At 41.1% G+C, this 18,324-nt stretch overlaps 1 protein-coding gene across 2 annotated transcripts; it reads left to right on the forward strand.

Moving 5' to 3' along the window:
• Nucleotides 1-10,868: 10,868 nt before the first annotated feature.
• On the forward strand, nucleotides 10,869-13,726 carry LOC109480582 (NADH-cytochrome b5 reductase 3-like). 2 transcript variants are annotated; one of them, XM_019782816.1, is made up of 5 exons: nucleotides 10,869-11,253; nucleotides 11,786-11,839; nucleotides 12,017-12,076; nucleotides 12,431-12,678; nucleotides 13,329-13,726. In XM_019782816.1, exons 1-5 carry the CDS (start codon nucleotides 10,909-10,911, stop codon nucleotides 13,537-13,539), a joined length of 918 nt encoding a protein of 305 aa, XP_019638375.1. In that variant the 5' UTR covers nucleotides 10,869-10,908; the 3' UTR covers nucleotides 13,540-13,726. The 2 variants fall into 2 exon arrangements, with proteins under 2 accessions (XP_019638375.1, XP_019638374.1); XM_019782815.1 differs by lacking the exon at nucleotides 11,786-11,839 and having other exon boundaries at nucleotides 11,963-12,076.
• Nucleotides 13,727-18,324: the final 4,598 nt, after the last annotated feature.

Below are 18,324 nucleotides of genomic sequence, written 5' to 3' on the forward strand. Positions count from 1 at the left end.
AAACACCCAGCTATGAACAGTGGGTTAGCAGGAAGAAGTAACAAAACAAAAGGATGTTGAGTTTCCACCATGTTTTTTTCATGGTTTGGGAGTATCTCAGTTTTCATAACATCTGTGCAAAAAATACTTGATATAATACTAGTATTGAATTCCTTGCGAATCCATGAAAGAGGGCTCAAAATGCAGTCATAACAAAACAATGGTATACAACAGTGAAAAATGTCATACATTTATAAAGTACTGGCGCATTGAACTATTCTAAATCTACTTCTAATCTAAGCTTCCAAGTCTATTTCTACCTAACATGCTGAAGATTTCAGATTCTGCATAGATGACACGATACAAAGTGCATCCAAAGTTGCCGTGTCCTCATTTGGTAGAGTTCAAAATTTCAGAGTTCTTGCAACTATGGTATACGAGAACTCTCTTTGTGCACATCACTTAAACTGTGCGATAGCTACTACGTGTATACGAGAACGCGATAGCTATTATCTAAACTGATATCAACCTCGGGTGGCCGGAATATCTCCCTTCACTCCTCAGCTGTAAGTCAGGCGGCCCAAACCACTTCACCGAGGTTTCGTTGGTCACATTTTCCAAAGAGCAGTTTAGAGTGATGTTCTCGCCTGTCAGCACAGTGGCTGACTTTGGCGTAACAGTGTACGTCACCTGGCTTCTAGCCACTAACACTGAAAGAAAAAAAAAACCCAGTGTAACAGGCCTGACCTGTCAGTCTGTGATATATGGCGTCTGTGACGTAGTGCTGATTAGACAGTTTAGATCCTTAGCTCATTCACATGTATACATGTTCATGGTCTTAGCCAATAGTAGTAGCTGGTGAGAGCAGCTAGTAGGAATAATTAGTTATCCCGCTTGCTTTTGAATCAGTCGAGACCAGGAGGTTAGTCAACACACACATTAGTTAGCTCCGTTGTAGATTGTAGTTCCCATCTGACTAGACCATTACATTGCATATCTCTGTTGTAAGTAGATCCGTAACTCTAAGACTGTAAATAGACCATTGATCTGTAGTAGCTTCTGAAGTAGTCAAGCACAACAGGAGTGTCTGTCTGTTTCTACTCTCCTAATTCTTACAACGGCGTCAATTTGACACTGCATTGCATCCCACATAACATTCAGGAAACATGTGTGACGCTAGTATGCTGATTTAAGGACACTAGTCTGTCATCATGCCAATATGACTGACTGCAAAGTGTATTTTGATCTTCCAATTCTATGTGCAGCAGAATTTATGACAACATGTGTGACCGTATGGACCCCCTCCCCACTTTATGTTGGCGATGGGGGCATCGGCCCCAAAAATTACGATGAACCCTCTTTAATGCTGGGGCATAAATAGACTTTTTGGCCTTGGAGAGAGTACGGAAGCATTTTTGTTGGTCTCATCGTGCAGGCACGTATTGAGACGAATCGGTAAAAATAGACCCATCTTTGAGCACAACAATACTATCTGGTGTTATGTAACGCTATATGTGTGACATAATCACCTTGCACAGCCAGCAAGACAAAAGCCTCTTTGATGAATGTGTGTGGTACTAGTATCACATGCCCCATGCTGCGTCTTGTGCTGTGAAGTTCCCTGCGATGATATACATTGTTTTGTCATATACAGCAGTAGAAACAGTTGTAAATTGAGTTTCAGACTATTCTTCTGCAGATTATTTGTATGTGAACTTGTCTTAAAATTGTATACTAGTATTTATGTCGCCACATTATATATAATGTACTATATTTTAATTAATGATGACTTATTGCATTTTATCGTTGAATTTTAGACTGTTGTAAAATCACAACACAATTCAGGAGTTTCTCCTGCCATGTTGTTTTTATCAAATAAAGTTCAAAGTATATACCATATCCTGTGGGTGTCATCAGAATTGCTCTTTACGCTCCCAGGCCCGATTTATTCTGACCTGCAAGTGTAAGACTCCCACTAGCAAATCAGATGGGTTGCATGAGTATACGTGTAAATATGGTACATGTAAATAACACAGTATCTATAGGGGAGGATCCTATCTATCCGATGGAACCTATGAAAAACAAGCGCTTTGGAATACATTCACCTTTATTTCAAACCTTAAGTCTTAACCCCCGGTGCAAAGCTGGATTTACAAGGTTTATTTGGATACAAAGAGTGGGCAGTAACAACTCATATGATGCCCACAGTTTATAAACTCTAGTTCGTTATATGTAATTACATAAACAGTAAACCTCTGTTAAACTATCTGAGCCATGTGACTTGTGACTGCAGCTGACTGGCTGCGCGCGGCCAAGTGCCTGCTCGAACTAGCAAATTTCTCCGCTATTTTGTGGAGAGGATGTAGGACTCGCGAGCTATGATAGGTTGGGTAACCAGGCTATGCTAGACCACGTTTCACTAGTACTGTCCCTGTATCTCCTCTTCTATTGCCAGTGTTGGCATAAAGCCACAGAGCAGAACAATACAATATATTCTTGAATATCAAGGAGATCATAACTTTTGTTTCGGAAATAAAGGCTGTCAAAGTTGCTTCAAATTTGGTCACCCATATTGTTTACACTGTGTGAACTTCGAGCACTGACATGAATTATAAATAGTAATTTATTCATTATATTTCCAACTGTTATTATTATGGTATTTATTATTTGTATTGTTTCAATTATTGTTTGTGTCGTTTTGTTAGCAGAGATTTATTTAGTAAGGCACCACCAATTTTTTTCTTGCTTTTCCCCTCTTCATTTGTTTCTTGATTTGACCAAAAAAGATGCCAGATAAAACTCTAGTCTCACATCAAATTCAAATCATTTGGTACTAAAAAGTTATTGTCTTAGTTTATTGTCCTAGTTACTTAACTTCAATTGACCTGCTCTAGATCTGTTGAAAATTTGGTCCCATAGATTTCATCATGCACAGGGAAGCATTTGGGGATGTCACAGGATAACGTTACCTGTTTTATTTGACTTATCCACTCCATGCATCAAGAAGTTTAATTGAAGTGGCCTAACATTTAGGACAACCATATCTTAGCATTGATTTGTGCAAAAGTTCTCAGTGTAGAACAAACCACAATCACTCACTCAGTCCCATACCCACATCATGGTGCACTTTGCCATGGAGTCCATGTTTGATCCCATGAATTTGCCGCAAAAAATTCCCGTCATCCCTTGCGCGTGAAACGTGATTCTCTCCTGGGCGCGTGACCTGTGCACACTAGTGCCGGCGTTTCGGTGATTTCCCAACGCCATGATGGCAGTTACGCTGATTCAGGCTTTGGGATGCTTGATTATGATTGCAAAAGGTATGATCAAGTTCCTTTACTAAGTGCCATTTGGTGCTACGTGGTATTAGTGCTACATTGTTATCCATAGAAATACATTTTACTTCATACTTCTCATGTTTAATGATTAAAAGATCGTGGATATGCACTGCACCGGATACGAGTACACCGATAGGGTGCGGCACAGGTGTAGACATGTTCTCATGGGCTCAACCGGCTGGGTAGAAACTTAACGAAAGTTGGTCAAGAACATGTCCATAGCCCCGATTTTGTTCGAGGAGGAATTTTTAGTAGATTTTTAGAACTGGCAAACGTGTAAGGCGCTAGCATCCTTTTAAAAATTAAATGTCTAGCAAAGGCTCAGAAATCCCGCCAATTTTCCTCGTTTCCGGGTGGGCCTGGGCGGCGAGCGTTTTCAGAAGAACCTTAGCATCTAACATAAGCTAGTAAGGTACAAGAAACACTGCAGACCTAGCGCTAACGGCAACGCGTCAGCCATTTTCCACTACCTGCAACACAACCAGGGTCACTCACTTCCTTTGGTTCACAAAGAGTCTTTTGTCACAACCAGACAAAGTCTATTTAACACTGAATGGCTATTCAAGTCTCTGGCAGTAAACTCGGTTGAATTACACTACTCGAATGTACGCGCTTAAAAATTGACTTGATACCTCAAATGTTTTATTTATCTGACAGCTGCAATATTAATTCTTTGTATTTCTTTGATTATACAATACATTGAATGGCAAGTATTTATTTTTCATATCTACCGAAAGTCACGGCGCTTGAAATGGCCCGGTTCATATCTATGATCCTGAAATTCCAGGTAAATTGAACGATCCTTATTCCTTATTTGTACAGGTGCTGCGGAGATTCAAGTCATCGACTACCCAGACGCAAATGTAAAGGCCAACTTAGGATCGAATGTTACGTTGCCGTTTAAATTTGGTGGCCTAGACAAAGACGATCGCCTGGCCACGAGGTGTTACGCGCCTCACCCTACAAAGCGTAACCACCCTCTTCGCCTTGTCTTCGAAAGGGTCGAAGAAACTGAAGTCATCTACGACTTCAGAAAGTATTATACCATCAGAACACGATGGCTCAATTCCACCGTGCTGCAATGCGCGATTACCGTGATGAACTTCAGCCACAACGTCAGTGGCTTCTACAGATGCACCATAGGAGAGTTCCCACTAAAGATAGACGGAGAATTTGGTGGGAATCTAATCCACGTTCACCTTAGAGAAGATCATGTGACAGGTAAGTAGCTTATTGAAAAATAACTCATGTGCTAACTATTCCCTTTATACAGAACTTTCAGAGAACAAAATACAATGGAAGACACGATTTTCTGCATATCTATGTTCCCCAAATGATACCTGCATTTGCATCTTAGATCCACACTCTCACTAGATCATAAAACAAGACTAAGATGTTGTTCTATTATCTAGCGAGACAGTAGATGGTACGAGAAAGTTGAAATTAAATGGCTATTACACATAGTCGTAATTCCAATCTCCCTGGCCATTTTGAAAAGCGGTCCCGCGAGAGTACGGCGAGAGTGCATTACAGACTGCTGTAAACGTTTAGCTGATATCAATATCATCTTTGAAACAAAGTAGCTGACTTGTACGATATGATAGACAAGGTCAAAGCACGCAGATGTGTTACTCCTTCCCAATGTTTTTGTCTAATGATAATTCTAAAGGAAAAACACTGTTTCGTTGTGTTTAGATGGAGATGAGGAGGTGTCTGGAGGACCAACGGCACCAGGACCTCCCGACATCATAGGTACGTTAATGAACCCAATGAACATCATATGCATGTACATGTATGTACCGCTGCGCAATCTAGATCACATTTGAAATAGTAGTTTTTGAGAGATCTGCTCGAAGTGACGTCTAACTGTGAAAGAAAACCATGTCTATCATAAGTCCCTTGTTACGATGAATTGTATACTTTAAGATTTCTATATATGTGCATATTATTCCTTCAGAGACCTTCTCCATTCATGATATGCTACGTCTGTATCCAGAAAAAAACAGACTAGACCATACACAGAAAATCTTCGATATTAGGCTTGAAGCATACAACGTTTTGACTGCATTTTGTTGTGTTTAGCTACAACTGCAAGAAATGTTGGGACCCAGGCTGAGGTCATAGTTCCTGTTGTCGTCATCATTGCTGTGATCGCGATCGGAGTGGCTACTTTCCTAAGCCGTAGATATAGATGCAGACCTTGCAGATTTAAGGTAACTTTAATTTCCTAATCTATGTCGGATTTTTCAGCGGAAAGAAGGGCTTATGAGGTGTATATACTTTATTTTTGTGGACGTACAATCTTCTATTTGTTTAATTAGGGATTTGCCAAAATGCTTCCTGTTCTGTGAGAATGGCTGGGTATTATCCATTTCATCCTAGTCATGTGGTTGATTATTCCCCCTCTCGTCTTGACATCTCCGTAGTTTTTGCATATTTTTCAGTGTTAGATAATTGTCCTTAATTCTTAATTGGATCCTTGTGATTATATATAATTAACTGCAACCTATGGAGTGTGGCGTGTTATGATACATACATGTACACACTGACTTTATGATAATATATTAACTTGTTTTTAGGAGAGAATGTCGGAAGATGACTACAAGATGGGCAAGGTAAGTTACAATCAATTCATCTACAATCAAATGAAGTATACAAGTGATCCATTTGCAATGTTCTGGTAGTTTTGGTGCCATATCTCGAACAGCATACTAGTACTAGTGCTGTACGGAGCAAAAAATCTCTAGCGAAAAGACTAAACGGTACCTACAGCAAAATGCTTAGGATTGTCAAAAACGTGCACTGGTATCAAAAGGTACCAAACTACTATACGAAAATATACCACCAGTGAGTGCAACAATAAAATAAGAAGGTTGAGGTTTATCGGACACTACTATAGAAGTGAGGACGAAATCATACATCAGTTACTACTGTGCGAACCCACTAGTGGAAAAATAAGTCGAGTCCGTTCAACAAGAAACTACATTAACCAATTAATGGACGACACCCAGCTCGACAGGAAAAACCTGATGGTAGAAATGAAGAACAGGAAAAGATGGAGAGCAGTCATTGGAGCCGAGGGGGAACTCGACCTAGTCAGTGAGTGATCTCGAAATGGACCGTTGTTCTCAAATGCTTGCCAGTTGTCATTGCTTTCAACGTTACGCGTAGGACAGCCATGACAACACCTTATTTTTCTACACTAAAAACGGAACAACACTTGAATGGTATGAGAGCTTGAAGCATAATGCCTTATCCAAAACAAACATGGCTAAACAAATTACCGTAGTAAACAAACGGTAGTGCAGGTACATCAAAAGTCAAAATGATCACCTAAGTGTTGTTTAGTAGAGCTTGTAAGGAATTAGAACCGATCGCGAGTAATCGTCAAGCATTATCAAGAAATCCTGTATTCTTGTCATTACTGTCATATGCACACCTAGGCTAGGTATATTTAATGGATACGCCGCCTCTGCAAAGACTGTTATCGTTGTAAAATTATTCAAGGAGCCTAGCTTAAGCCTGTAACAGGAAAGAGAATATCTACATACGATAGGTGAACACCTGAAGCGTTGTCAGTCGGGGAGATTTTGGCGGTCTTTAGAACAACCATTCCTTTTTACCATGCTGCTGGTATGATATGGACTCGCAGTCAATACAGGCGCTTCTCCTCGAGGTCGAAGGTGCCCAACGGTACCTGGTACCACTGATACCTGATACGTTGGTGACGTTTCTGGTGGCCTTTGCTTTTGTTCGGCTTCAAGGGGCACAACCTTGCATTTTTGAGGGGTATCATTATCATTTTTGAAACGGAGTAGCGCACTTACAATTGTACGATCTTTCATGAAAATGGCAAAGCCGATATACGTCTGACAAGATAGCAAATTCCACGATGGCGCACTGATGACGTGTACTGTTTATTAGACTGGCAGCAACCATGGCGAACTGCCACGGTAACCACACATACAGAGAAACTAGCGGCAAATATAATATTTCTTGTAGGGAATTATTTGAATGTAAATTTGTTCCTTTCTCCGATGGACATTTCTGGGATAAAACCCGGGATAAAACCATTAGCCCGGGGTTTGGTAGGTCCCCGAATCAATACGTTTCTTAAGGCACTAGTAAACAATATCTCCCAGCAAGGTCATGGAATGGCCCTTGGGCGATCAATCAAAGGCTGTTATCCTAGACCTGTTTACCTGACAAATGGCAGCCATGATGTATGAAAGGTCCATTTGACTTCTTTTAACCGCGACGCCGGAAAATAAACATGCCATCAGGTTGCCACAAAAGAAGAGCTTCTGAGGGGCTCGGGTCAGGTTATTATGAAGGGTAGAAAAATGGGACAGAAGAAAGTCGTAGAAAGTAGTAGAATCTAAGCAATAAAACAAAAGAGAAAATCGCCAAAACCGTTGACAAGATACAAAACATTCTCCCGCAAAAGGCACCATGCACCCTGCTACTCGTCCTGATCTGACACTTTCAAAACATGTGCATCTGTATTGTTGGCAGTCAAAAGCGCCACCAATCGATAACAATAGACATTACACAAACTTGTTCGTAATCACATTACAGAAGTGTCAATCAATAAAGTTAGCATGTTATACGTACAAGCAAACGTATTCACCAGTTTTGCCGCGATACCCCATTGTATTCCCCTAAACCTGCTATGGTTGTTGTCTTTTCATATATGAATACTTGTAATATGTGATATATATGTTTATCTTTCTCTCTGCATCTCTGCAACACTACCTAATTATTTTCTACTTTACTGACAGATACCTTCATGAGTCGGCCCGCAGAAGAAGCAGCGCTGTCCATGGCAGTTGTTAGCAATGAAAGCGAACAAAGGAATAAAAATATACATGTCAGACCAGCTAGACACCTTAGCTCGCACATGCATTCTCACTCCCTTTAAAGCTTGTTAATAGTTGTAGTTAAATAGGTTACATACCCCACGGCCTTTTATCATCGAGAGCAAGTCCCTATCGCCGACGTATTGGGGCCCCAGCTATATGTATTGGGGCCACAGCCATCAAACGCCCAATATTTTAAAGTTTGAACGACCCCTTCAGAAATATACAATATACCTTCAACAGATTTAATGCACTGGGGAGGAGGCCATTTACAATCCGAGTCCAGAATCAAAGACCCCCGGTGCCTTGACTAGCATGCACATCGGCAGAACGTACTTAACCTGAGCGCAGTAAAGAACGTGATGTCCATAGCGCTTCTATAGTCCATGGGCCAGACCCCCAAATTTCACATATTGGTACCACCTGAGGGGGCAAATTCTCATCATGGTTTTTGAAAAGAAGGGTGTCTGTGGAATATTTTTTGATATGATAGCCGTTGCACATCGGTAGCTTTGACCTTGCTATCTGACCTTGAACTTTGACCTCGTATGAACCGCTTTCTTTTGCGCTTATAATGCAAAGGGGAGTGGTAAATAATCAAATATGGATATTTTTCAATGTAACTTCATGGACCGATAAAGCAGGAACCAAGGATTACAAAAATGTTAATTTTGTTTCGATATGTCTATTCTACAAGAAGTTATGAGCTTTCGAAATTCGATTTTTTTGTAAAAATTGGTAAAAAAATAGAATGTTTACTTTTCAAAACCTGTCAAATATTCAGATTACATGTTTGAGCCTGCTACATGCATTCATCTGACTTTTTGTATCATGTCCTACATTTCAAGCTTTAAATCATAAAAATCCGTCTATTCTATCCGGAGATATGAGTGTCTAAAAGTTCTATTCCCAAAGGCCTTATGTGGGGAAAACCGTTGCTAGGGCCGTTGCTAAGGAGGCACTTGGCTGCTTTCCCAGCAAAATGGAGTGCACACCATATGCAAAACTTGAAGAAAACTTCTATTGGAGGAAAATTATTAATTTAAAGGACCTTGGAAATCTATATTATGTTTCTATGGTAACCGTTGCTAGGGAAAATGCACCTCCCTAGCAACGGGTCTCTGAGTGTTAGTTCAGTATAATACAAATCAATTATCATTTCTGTTTGCATTCATTGCCAAGAGAGCAAATCACAGCAGTGCACATTCACAGTGTTTGCTCGTGAAGGACTCATATTCAGTATTAATAATTTATTCTTATCTAATCTAATGTTATCTAATCTTATCCAAGTACAAATATGTATTTTCTTAACATGTCATTAGATGTTTTCAAACTTCATCATCAAAAGCTGACCACTCTGATATGACAACTAGCGATGAAGCGTCATGGGTTTGAGCACGTGAAAGAGTGTGTGATGTTAGGACCCCCCGCCTCGCACATCTATTTTAATTTTTACTAAGCACTGTGATTTATGTAAGTTCTATCAGACTTTTGGAGTAAATCAATAAAGTAATTAGTAAAGGAAGCAATTTCAAAATCGTGAATTCGACTTTCGATGGGGTATTCTACATTGTACGTGTAAGATTGAATATGTCACATGCTGATTGTAAATTTCAGCATTGTTTTTTTTTTTATATTCCGAAACATGCAATCACAAGACGTGGTGACGTCGTACTATGTACTAGTTGCTGCTCCGTTTTGTTTTATCTCATGTGTGTGTGTGCTAATTTTGTCAAATCTCTGTTTATTAGCTACGGGCGCTCTTTATTTGCATCCGTATGATTTGACAGTGCATTCATAAAGGAAGTGTGCATATTCTTCAGTTTTCAAGTGTTACCCTTATGCTATGATAGCTGACTAAATGCTACACTGAAACGAATTCAATAATAAAATACTGTTTGAGTTGACAGCCTCCGTTTCTTGCTTTGTTATTCTCTCCAAAACTCAGGAAATGCCCGGCAGTGGCTTGAGTGTTCCCGAAATTTGGATTAAATAGTGGGGCTGGGAACCTTCGTCCAACGTCCAACACAGGTCGCCGCCTCTTTGAATTGTGATGAAAGAAGTTAACAAGAGTTCTTTCAAGCCATCAATACCTAAAATTCTGAATTGGTTTTATGGTCTTCTAAAATCTATTACATCAGTGATTTAAAAAAATAATGTTAGCATTAATTAATTACTATTTAAAAGATTTCTAAAACAGTTTACATCAGAAAGACACACCGGCACCGTAGCCATTTGTCAGGCTGAAATCTAGTCTCAAAACTTTGTTGTTTATTTTGCCCTATGTTCATTATCCTTCTCTCTCTCTCTCTCTCTCTCTCTCTCTGTGGTCAGGATTTGAACTGCGTCAAGACATGATATTCAGACTGTCAGTTGGTAGCGCCTTAGCCGTGGACGACTCTGGTACACAGTAGCGCCTTAAACCCCCCACTGTTACACTACTCCCCCGTTTTCTTTTCAAGATTCGTCCTCGAATCTTCCTAATTCGACATCCCTGGAGCGGCACTCTTTGCCAGAACTCCCAGGGCTCAAAACAAACATTATGAAAAGATATATACAAATAAAACTAGCTATCATTACATAAATTTAACTTTAATAGTGACCCAGACACGATTTCACTAGGCTAGCGAAACTATGGTGCGAAACCCATTCGTGTCACGAGGTGCTCTGGGCACGAGAACGCCGACGCGTGACCTCCTGACCTCTACAGAATCGTACGATAGACATCCGACATGGCGCTGCAAGATTTCTCTCCGCTCCCCGTCCTCATAGCCGCCTCTCTGGTCGCCCTGTCCGCTGTCATAGCCGGATACTTCTTCTCAAGCAAGAAGAAAGGTCCACCTAGGGCCTTACAGGATCCAACCGTGAAGTATCCCTTCAAACTCATCGATAAGGAGATCGTGAGCCATGATACGCGTCGCTTTAGGTTCGCCCTCCCCTCCCCCGAACACGTACTGGGCTTGCCGATCGGGCAGCATATCTACCTGAGCGCGCGCGTGGACGGGGAGCTGGTTATCCGGCCCTACACGCCTGTATCCAGCGACGACGACAAGGGATATTTCGACCTCGTCATTAAGGTATTTTTTTCCTTGTTCCTAACATTTACAGATACAGAAACTGTATGTTGTGTCACGCCGAAAGGGGCCCGCTGAATTACTAAAGGTCGTTACACTGGTTATGTCCTTGGTTGTACAGTACATACAGAATATTTCAGATAATTGCACCATTGGTTTTGTGATTTTGTGTGGTTTTTTAGCTCCTCATGATCATTTTTATTTACCTGGGACATTATTTTCATCGTTTTCTCTACACAATCAGAAGCCATTGACTGAGTTTGTCTTCTGGTTCTTGCTGTTAACTTGAACATGTTTCATAGATTGCTTTCCTGCATGCCCTTTTTTTAAGGCGTAATTAGGCCTTTTTATTCTTCATAATCTGTAGGCTGCCTCCCAAAATCATTGTAATGCGTGATCAGTTCATTAGCTGTGATATGTTCCTAATTAAATCTGAGAATTTAACGTAATTCGTAATCGGGGACCAAAATGTTGCATAATTTGTGATCACTATCCCCCATGCAGGCCTTCCTCTAACTTTCCGTCTCATCCCCAGGTATACTTCAAGAACGTCCACCCCAAGTTCCCAGCCGGCGGGAAGATGTCTCAGTTAATACCATTTTACACCTAGCTGCTACCAGGGTTCGGGAAGCGGCTGGAAAGAGTAGAAATTGGCCAAATAGATAGACAAATGTAGTCCTGGGTGTCTTCTAACTTTCCGTCTCATCCCCAGGTATACTTCAAGAACGTCCACCCCAAGTTCCCAGCCGGCGGGAAGATGTCGCAGTACCTGGAGAACATGCAGCTGGGAGACTTCATCGACGTGCGCGGGCCCAGTGGCCTGCTGGTCTGTAAGATTTCAGGCCTAGTGGTAGTTTGGTATCTTAGTGTCTATATATAATGTAAATTCGTCTTCCATTGCCTAAAAAGAAGTCAAACCCAGTAAAACTAGTACCATGTAAGTTGTAGAATATAGTATAAATTTGCTAGACGTAGATATAGTCTCACATAACACTGTATTTTCTTTATGTTGTTTGTAACTGCAATTAGTATTTGCAATAAACTTTCATATATATATATCTTACTATAAACGAGATCCAAACAGTTTGATTACTTCTGCTGAGCCGAGTTTATTAATCCGTATGTTAACTCTACTAAGTCTGTCCAAATAGTCACTTACAGATTACCATAACCGTTCCAGGTCTACGACGGCTGTGGCCAGTTCAGCATCAAGCCCGACAAGAAGTCGCCGGCGGTCCAGAAGACTGCGAAGAGCGTCGGGATGATTGCGGGCGGGACGGGGATCACTCCGATGCTCCAGCTGGTCCGTGAGGTGTTGAAGAACCCGGAGGACGAGACAAACCTGTATCTCCTGTTCGCCAACCAGACCGAGAAGGACATCCTGCTACGTCCTGAGTTAGAGGAGCTGGCGGAACAGTACAAGGACAGGTGCGATGATCCTAGAAAATATTGTTTTTCATCAGATCTGTTCTATACACCATTTCACGGTCCTGACTATTGTTTAAACAGCTATCAAAATGCAAGTACCACTAACTAATAATGACTTGCAAAAATTACATCATGCAAAGACTGCACCATTGCACAGTCCTGTCAGACTATTGTAAACAGCTATCAAAATGAAAGTACCACTAACTAACAATGACTTGCAAAAATTACATCATGTGAAGACTGCACTTGCTGCCACTGTGACAATTAAGTTCTGCAAACATGTCCATTTTCCTTAGACCATGAAACTTTGCTATACCGTGAAGACAAAATGAAGTAAGAAGGTAACATTTGCAAAGCTAATGCATAATGTTTACCTTCGCATTTGGTCTGCTCTGTTACTCAAACCATGTAGGTTACAAAATCCACGCTCAAACACATTCATATATATGGTCAGACTGGAGTCAGTCTAAATCCCTTCTGCTGTAATATTGCAACATGATGTAACCCAACACTAGTTACCATGGTAACAGACAGTCTGGTTCAGGTCATTGACCTTTTTGGTTTGGAGAAGAAGAGGAAACGTAGCAAAAACAGTATGTTTTCCTTTGGTTAAAACATAATGAAAATTGCTGTGTTCCACCCTGTTGTAGGTTCAAGCTGTGGTACACCCTGGACCGTCCTGAGGAGGGTTGGAAGTACAGCGAAGGGTTCGTGGATGACGTGATGCTGGGGGAACACATGCCACCGCCCGGGGACGACACCCTGGTCCTCATGTGCGGACCTCCGCCCATGGTCAAGTTTGCCTGTCTACCCAACCTGGACAAGCTAGGATACACCTCCGATCGACGCTTCGCTTACTGATGATGCCAGCCAGTGTTCTAGCCAGCGTACGGCTTTCTGAAAATTTTCCCCGATCCGTTATCTTTGACAGACAAAATTAAATTGGTGTGTAAAGATATAGAAAGAGATTTCATTAGATTAAGCTGCTGTCAAGTCTACCAGCAAAATTTGACATCGGTGTAATAGGTATATGAATGAGTATCTGAATGAGGAAAAATCAGGTAGCTCCTATTAAACCCCATTCCCACTAGGTTAACTTAACAAGGCTTTGATCCGGCTTGGATCCAGCTCAAAGCGATTCAATTCAGTTTGATCTGGACAATTTTATCCTAGTGGGAAAAGGGCCTTACTCTGACTAGTCAGACCACAAGAGTTACTGTTGTGTTTGGGGAGTGGCAGTATCTGCTTGTATCAGATAGATGAAGGAACAGATAAATTGATTGTCAGAAAGACAATTGAGATCATATGTACCAAATCAATTGAGATTATATAGTTGTGTGAGATTTTCCATTCCAGGAGACTACAATATCTTACTTAAAAATAAAAGGCTATGCCAATCTATTCAGTTATATAGGAATTCTCTAAGAATTTCAAGATGATTGCTAAAGCTGGTGGAGGCCTTAGGAATATAATATATTAGTACGGTAACAGCATATCAGACAGAAAACATCTATATATGCAAACTTCAGTGCTTAATAGATGAAGAGCAAGTAATGCAAATTCTACTCTACATAATTTCAATATACATTTGTACATTCTACCTATATTGTTTACAGCAATATGGTAGGATACAAAGAAAGTAACTGCTATGGTGCTACCTGTTCTAGTGAGATGTGTTGTTTTTTGGTGTTTATCTTGTTGTTTTTCTGTGTCTATCTTGAAGTTTTTTTGTTGTTGGTTTTTTGGCTATCTAGAGAGCTCTCTTTGCTATGAAGTGTGCGCAGTCCATTAGGCAGGGTGCTAGTGCTTCGCTGATCCATTTCAGGGGGCCTGTATGGGGCGACCGACAATGCCTCACAATACATTAAGGATTGCTACCTACATATTACCCTAAACTCAGGAAGGGACTGGTAGGCTTTAAGCAAAAACTTTTTGACACCTTAATGATATATTATATATGAAATTGAATATCTTTCCCTTCGATTTATAGGAAATAGATTTAGGTCACCTACACCTTATGTAGAGTGCATGCAGAACCCCATTTGTACTTAAAAACAACAAAGGCACAAGTGCCTCCAATGTTTACGTAGGAAAGATTACACTTGAAGGAGAGAGACTGAGACCTGCATTTGGCTGAATTCAGAGCTTTTAATTGATGTAAATGAGAAAAAGACCTCTGAGTGCCATGTGTGGAGAGAAAGCCATTGGCGCAAGTGCTGAGCCTGTTGCATTGTGGGAGGGAGGGTGGGTAGCTAAAAGACCGAAAAATGGCGGCTCCCTTTCAGTTGGAAATTGAACAGGCTAATGCGCATGCGCGCTGGCTTCCCCTTACAGGGGGGCGACCCATCTCCTTAATCTCTAGTGCGATCCCCGGGTATTACGCCTATTGCGCAATCCCAACATGATAACATTGTATTGGGTCATTAAGCCTTGTTACCTTATGTTGATTTTCATTAATTGTGTTTCATTCTCAAATGTGCACTAATGCTGTAAATTAATTAAAACTGTAAATTGATTAAAAGTGGAGAAAAATGTGTCATTATCTAATGATTCAAACCACGATTGATAATTGAAAATTTACTCATGAATACTAACCTGCTGTGTCGACTTTCCACCCTCCAACTTGACCCTAGGGTCAATCTGTGTTGACCAACCCCTCTCCTGCAACTCCACTATATTCAAATATCTATGAACATAAATAAACACACCCAAAAGGCCAAAATAGTACCTCTGATTCCTAGATGCCTATTCTGTAAGTACTCCCTCTGAAATTGTTTACATTGGCCCTATTGTATCTACAGAACCATGAAGTGATATGCCTGAATGGGTAAATCTCCAAGCAGATCCTGGGGTGGCAAAAGACAGTATCAAATTGGCCAGGCCACTCAAGGGTGGTGTATGGACCCTCTCTGGCGAATGGATACTGCCTGGCCAATTTGATACTGTCCATTGCCACCCTAGGATCTGCTTGGAGATGATGAATGGATAGGTTTATACGATATCAGGCACGGTTCTGAAAAGTCTCTGGCTTATCCAGGACCGTGTCTGAGCAAGGTTCTGGATAAAGAAATAAAGCATGGTTCTGGATACAACTGTAACAGTCTTTTTGGCTCCGATCCAAAAAGCCAGCTGACGACTAGTCCACTATTTCATGGGGGTGTTGAAAACCACAATATAGAAAAGGGCAATTTTTGACATCGCTTCACACTCAAGTATAAAGTCATTTATGTTATAGCCACCCTAAAATACAAAAATATCACCAAAAAAAATCATTTTAAAAATCCCATCAAGGAAGGTTTTTTTTAATTAAACTGTTTATCCCATGTTTACTTTCTGTAGGGTCTATGCGCAGGCGCCGACTGGTCTTGTCCAAAATCTGGTTCATGACCATGACATGATCAGGCCGTGTAACAGTGACCTGTTATCGCCACCTCATATATATATTAAGTTAAAATATCAAGACTTAACAAAAAAATCCCCACAAAGAAGGCTTTTCAATTATTAACTGTTTTACATTTTTGTAGGGTTTAGGCTTAGCCGGTCCCAACCGGTTGTGTCCAAAAACTGGTTCATGACCTTCGCCTGATCAGGACAGGTGCCAACTAGCCTCCACCAGGCCTTTCTACGGGAATACGGTAGTAGAATTCTGCAAAAAAAGAGAGTAAAATTGGCCAAGAAAGTCCGGCCACGGGGAGGTACTAGTAGTTTCCTTTCCCTCCCAACTGCGCGGCCAGTCAAACCTACGAGGCGGCCAAACTCCCCTGCATGGCAATTATTCTCCTAAATATAGCCAGCGTAGTTAGTCTGGAAGAGACTAGGTGCCAACCGGTTGTGTCCAAAAACTGGTTCATCGTGACCTTCGCATGATGAGGACATGCCCCCAGGGAACGTCTGTCAGGGAGTATATATAGTATCAGGTGTTTTGTTTTTGTAGGTGTTGTATGGAAGCCACGGTATAATATTAGACGATCTTTTGAGATTCTTCAAGAGATTCTAATATATAAATTGACATAGATGTGATTTGAGACTCTCCAAAGGTAAATACGGTATAGCTAGGTGGTATTTAATCAGTGAGTGTCTGACGAAGGACATTCTACAACAGGCCTTGTGATGAAAGCTTCTTGCTGTGACCTACTCACATGCCCCGGGTCAAGGGAACATGTATTGTGAGTGTACCGGCTAGCTCCGGTTCTCTGCATAAACGTCGGTGCCGCAAGGAAATTGCAAGGATTCTCGCACACACGACAACAACCTGGCTCAGAGGTGAGAGGGATCCTCCTTGTTTTTTTTTAATCTTTAGAAACGGACTAAAATTAAAAACAAGTAGAATCCTAGATTTTATACCTCCGGGTTTTTTTTTATTGTATGCTCTTGCATGTTGTTTGTTATGTATAGTGGATGGTGTTAAATTTTATGTGTTAGATTTAGCGTTCCAGGTTGTGTTAACACAGGTCAACATTTTCATCTGCAGCTTATAACATCTTATAAAGTTGTTGTGTGGCAAGGTGAAACACTTTACTCCATAACTACACCATTGTGAACCTTGGACCCTGGTGAAACACTGGTAGATAATGTTAATCTCCAAGGCGATCTTTTTGTGGCAGCAAAGACAGAATCAAATTGGCATGGCCAGGCTGTATCCATTGGCTAGACAGATACGATTTCGTCACCCAAGGGTAGCAAAAACCCCAACATCTAAGGGTGGCGAAATGAATGGCAAATGGATGCAGCCTGGCCAATTTGATTTTGTGTTTACTGCCACCATGAAGATCTGCTTGGATATGGCACATTTTATGGGGTCGTGTAGTGTATTAAATGTCAGCGGAGTGTACATATCCTGAGTTCGAATCCTGCCATGTCACAGATCTTGGCCATTGAATTGGGAATGGTACTTTGCAGTACACGACTGTCCTCACTTCCCTCAGGTGTCAATGAGTACCTATAGCTTCGGTTAGGGACGTCCATTGAAAAGGGCATTAAATGGAGGTCCTGTGTTTGGGGAGAGCAACACCCTTTGCACGTTAATTAAGATCTCACCAAATGTCGCTTAATTTCCTGAAAACTTAGACATCTCATGGAGCTGCATGGAAGCTTTTGTTGGTTTCCAATACTTTAGGCGGAGTATCCTGATAGAGTGACATCATGGTATTCGTGCGGCGGGCCACGATGGGCCTTTTACGGCTATCAGGAAGCAAGATTCACAGGATCAATGAGCTGAAACAAGGTAAAAACACTAGATAATTTTCATGTTCATATCAGTGCTTGTATACGATACGGAAAACTAATTTCCAACTCAAAGATTAGACACCGATTTTTCAGCCAGTCCTCTAACATGCCTTAGGGCAATGGTGAGGACCCGACTGTTTAGAAAATATGACCTTCCAAAAGTGTGACGTGGTGAATCGTAGTCTGTAGCGGCCTCCGTCTCGGATCTTAAATTGCTTGACCAGTTTAACAGCTCTTCGTTTGGAAAGGACCTACGTAGGTGCATAGCAGCATTATTTCCCTAAAAAGGGTAACTGAAAATCAGTCTACATATGTACAAAGTATGTTAGCATACAATTTTAGCATACAAATAGAGAGATGCCTGACCTATATAACTTGTTTTGGGGCTACTATTATTTCCAAAGCTTCAAGTATGAAATG

Source organism: Branchiostoma belcheri, unplaced genomic scaffold (assembly GCF_001625305.1).
Source record: "Branchiostoma belcheri isolate BF01 breed outbred unplaced genomic scaffold, Haploidv18h27 scaffold51, whole genome shotgun sequence".
Taxonomy (NCBI): Eukaryota; Metazoa; Chordata; class Leptocardii; order Amphioxiformes; family Branchiostomatidae; genus Branchiostoma; species Branchiostoma belcheri.